The sequence below is a fragment of the Homalodisca vitripennis genome, unplaced genomic scaffold (assembly GCF_021130785.1).
Source record: "Homalodisca vitripennis isolate AUS2020 unplaced genomic scaffold, UT_GWSS_2.1 ScUCBcl_2032;HRSCAF=6388, whole genome shotgun sequence".
Lineage (NCBI taxonomy): Eukaryota > Metazoa > Arthropoda > Insecta > Hemiptera > Cicadellidae > Homalodisca > Homalodisca vitripennis.
In genome coordinates this window covers 14,749-18,682 of record NW_025778195.1, presented here as the reverse complement: position 1 = coordinate 18,682, position 3,934 = coordinate 14,749, and the positions used below count along the sequence as shown (strand labels likewise).

At 38.4% G+C, this 3,934-nt stretch overlaps 2 protein-coding genes across 2 annotated transcripts; both read left to right on the top strand.

Moving 5' to 3' along the window:
* The first annotated feature begins 1,134 nt into the window (after positions 1–1,134).
* LOC124371827 lies at positions 1,135–2,358 on the top strand. Its single transcript, XM_046830182.1, has one exon. The coding sequence runs from the start codon at positions 1,135–1,137 to the stop codon at positions 2,356–2,358; it is 1,224 nt and encodes a 407-aa protein (XP_046686138.1).
* A 564-nt stretch (positions 2,359–2,922) lies between these two features.
* LOC124371824 lies at positions 2,923–3,421 on the top strand. The gene has a single exon (XM_046830180.1). The coding sequence runs from the start codon at positions 2,949–2,951 to the stop codon at positions 3,321–3,323; it is 375 nt and encodes a 124-aa protein (XP_046686136.1). The 5' UTR covers positions 2,923–2,948; the 3' UTR covers positions 3,324–3,421.
* Positions 3,422–3,934: the final 513 nt, after the last annotated feature.

Sequence of the window (3,934 nt, the reverse complement as noted above, 5' to 3'; positions counted from 1 at the left end):
ATTAAAATAACTTAACGTCTTTTTTGATGTATTTATTTAATTAAAAACCCAAATAAAAAACCATTTTCAAAAGGCTTGGATTTGTACGATCAAATGTTTTGAAAATCATAAAGCATAGGTAGTACAGTTTTTCACATATTATTGAGATTAATTAATTTGTATTATTGCCTTTGTAATTATTAAACTTAGTTATTTCGTAAACAGGGATGATTATCCAAAAATGTTCGGTAACGTTGAGCCAAATCCCATTGAATGACATGCACTGTCATCAAACCCGATGTAACCCACATAAAAGTGAAATTTCATGCAGAATTTTATATCTGTAGGTTAGTTAACTCTCGAAATATCTCTGAGCGTATGTAGAAGACAGATAGGCAGACAGAAATGAAACTTTCCAGTTTGATAACGCTTATCCAAGTAATGAATGTCACTCCAAAGTATTATTTGGTATTTAGGTGCTAAAATAGAAATATGTATTTATATTAGATAAATATCTGCAACGTATGGTATTAAACAAAATGTTTACAATTTGTAAAAGTTTAAAATTTGTATGTTGGCTATAATCAAATAATAAAAGTATTAAATGCATTTGAGAAAACATAATAAATATGTATTGAATTAAAACTGCACTACCGATTATCCACAACTTCGTACGCTAGTTTCTGCCGAATAATAAGGACGTAATAGGAATATTCTTTTTAAATGCTATACACAACCTGCAGAGATAAGTATTAGCGACTGAAAAATATTCGAATCGCCTGATCGTTATCAAAATAGTTGAACTTTAAGTTTAAAAAGCAGTGTTTCGAAGGCCCTGAATGTACAGAGTAAAACAACAATAAATATAATCTAAATATGAAATCGAATATCTCTGCTACATTCCATGTATTTGGTTAAGTAGCTCAAACGATTTCAGTCAAACTTACACTGTTTTGAACAATTTGGAGAATTTTTAAAGTAGAGAACTTTTTATATTTTGGTAAAGTACATATGATTAAATACTATGGTCTTATGATATTTTTAAAACGAAAATAGACATATATCACGTACAAATGTTTCAGTGTTAAGAGGATCCAGGCGCGGCTCCAGGGGGGGGCCACGGGGCTTTTGCCCCCCCCCGAGAATGAGGCTCGGATGGCAAAAATTGTACTGTACTGCAAGTACTGCGCCTTGTTTTCAGTGAGCGGTAAAGCAGGTCATAATAAGGCTATGAGGTTGGGCAAACTTGTGAGTGAACCACTTACTAATTTCAAGAAACTGGTGGGTAAGGATGGTCACTTAGATTGCCATGAAAGCTTGAAATACCACAAAGAAGCTGTTGAGGCTGGCAAAGAATTCATGCTAATTTACCATAAGCCGGAACTTCAAGTTGCAAGCCGAATAAATCAGCAACGCGTCGATGAAATCAAAAGCAATAGAGAGCGGCTGGAACCAATCATCAGGGCTTGCATGTTTCTTGGGCGGCAGGGTTTAGCTTTTCGAGGTCATAGAGATGACGGTGAACTGTACCCTGAAAAAGATGAACTATTTCGAAAAAATGTCAACAGTGCTGTATGCAATCAGGGAAACTTTAGAGAAGTACTTAGGTTAATGACGCAATCAGGTGATGAGAGACTCAAGCGACATCTGATGACTTCATCTGCCCGGGCAACGTACGTGGGGAAGAATACTCAAAATGGCCTTATTAATTGCATTGGTGATGCAATTCTTGAAAGTATTTTACAAAAAGTACGTAGCGAGGAGTATTTTGCAATAATGTTCGATGAAACAACGGACATATCACACAAATCTCAATTGAGTCTAGTCATCAGATACGTTACAAGTGCAGGGCAGGTCCACGAAAGCTTCGTAGGATTCATTGACACATTTGACGACATTTTAGAAACAGAGAAAAAACAGAATGAAGCAGAACAGGATGATGAACAGGAAGAAGAACGAAGAGAACCTGCAACTGAAACAAAGTTAACAGGGGAAGCAATAGGGCTTATCGTTATACGCATGCTGCAGAAGCTACGACTGAACCTTGACAAATGCATTGGAATTGCAACAGATAACTGCTCTGTAATGGTTTCAGAGTTGAAGGGTGCGGTGCAAGAGATACAGAAGTATGCGAGAAACGCCCTTCGCACTCCCTGCTTCAGTCACAAATTAAACTTGTCCCTTTCGAAGTCAAATCAAGTTATCAGCATTAGAAATGCCATCGGAACGATGAAGAGCTGTGTGACTTTTTTTGATGACTCTCCTAAGAGAAATACGGTTTTGAAAACTAAGCTGGGTCATCAACTGTCAGGTCTTTGCGAGACAAGGTGGATTGAGCGCCATGATGGTGTTTCTACAGTACACAGTGGATTTGCCTAAAGTTATCGAGTGTCTGGATGAAATCAGCGAATGGGCCGATACGTCTTCATCTAGTATGGCTGTCCAGCTCCGCGCAGCGTTGACAGACCCCTTTTTCCTATTGGCTGTTTTCTGTCTTAGTGATGTTCTCGCGACCACCTTGCCTGTCAGTAAAACTGTTACAGAAGTCCTCACTCACTTTGGACGTAGCGACGTCAGAAATATCTAACCTTGTGTCGGTTTTGTCTTCGCGCCGTGAGAATAATGTTGAGCACTTCAAAGGCATCTGGAAGAAAATCGAAGACATGACCAAAATTCTTGATGTCGTCATTCGAATTCCAAGAAGATGTATCCGTCAAGGATTCCGAGATAACTATTCAAACGGACTCACCGCAAGAGTACTTCCGTCTAGCCGTCTTCAATCCTCTCCTTGACTTCATTGTGATGGACCTTAAAGACCGATTTCCACCCGAAGTAATACAAGTATTCAATTTACCTTGGCTTCTACCAGAGAATATGCTAAGTTCTGCGGCTGACTTGGACCTAAAACAAAAAGCCACACAGTTTGTAGACTCATTTTTTTTTCATTGTTGCCTTGCAGTAGTCCTGAAATGGCAAAACTGCAGCTCAGCGCCGAATTGGAATTATGGTACAGTAAGTGGTCGAGAGGGGATCCAAACAACTTACCAAAGTCAAAGTCATCTGCAGATGTTCTTCAATCTTGCGATAAGGAGGCATACCAGTTAATTAACCACCTCTTAGTTATTTTGACTACCCTCCCTGTGAGCAACGCAACCCCAGAAAGGTCATTTTCAGGATTGAGGCGTCTTAAGACGTGGCTAAGAAGCACAATGCGCCAAGACCGCTTAACTGGATTGGCCCTCATGCTTACGCACAGAGATGTTAATGTAGATATTGAAAAAGTAATAGATAGATTTGCTAAGACGAGAGGTGGTAAGCATCGGCTAGAATTTGCTTTGGATTAATTAAGCTTGACAGTGTAGTAGTAGAAATTGGAAATTCGATATGTTATGTTTTTAGAATTGTTCATGAATAAAATACTCTTATTGCACTGTACCATTAATGTGCCCTCATTTTTCTTCGTGTAAACACTTCCCCATTCCCTGTTTCTCATTTCACGATTTTTTTGGGTTTTTATTGCCCCTGTAAGTAGGCAACCTGCACGGTTTGCCCCCCCCCCCCCCGAGAAGTCATTCTGGAGCCGCGCCTGAGAGGATCAGAGGTTGAACTACATTGCAAGTGGCTTTTATTTCAAGTGTTGTGCTTTTTAATATTAATTATACTTATGACACCAAATTTGACTTTGCTTTTTTATGTATGATAAACAATGTATAGTTTTAAATAAAGATCAAATTTCCCAGCAGCCCTTATGTACAGTATTTGTAAATTTTGTAAATGAAATACAGTTTAATAAAAGGAATTCAGTTTTGTAGTCAGGTTGTATGAATAACTATGAGGGGTGGCAGACCTGGTCTGCAGAAGAATGACATGTGTTTTACTTGTGCCTCTTTTTAAAGTCGTAACATCGTTATACAAACTTGTTGTTGTACAAACTTTGTTGACCAAATTGTTTTAT

What these genes read in the sequence shown, in the direction of transcription:
- LOC124371827 (XM_046830182.1), top strand. Translation starts at nt 1,135, where the DNA reads ATGGCAAAAATTGTACTGTACTGCAAGTACTGCGCCTTGTTTTCAGTG.
- LOC124371824 (XM_046830180.1), top strand. Translation starts at nt 2,949, where the DNA reads ATGGCAAAACTGCAGCTCAGCGCCGAATTGGAATTATGGTACAGTAAG.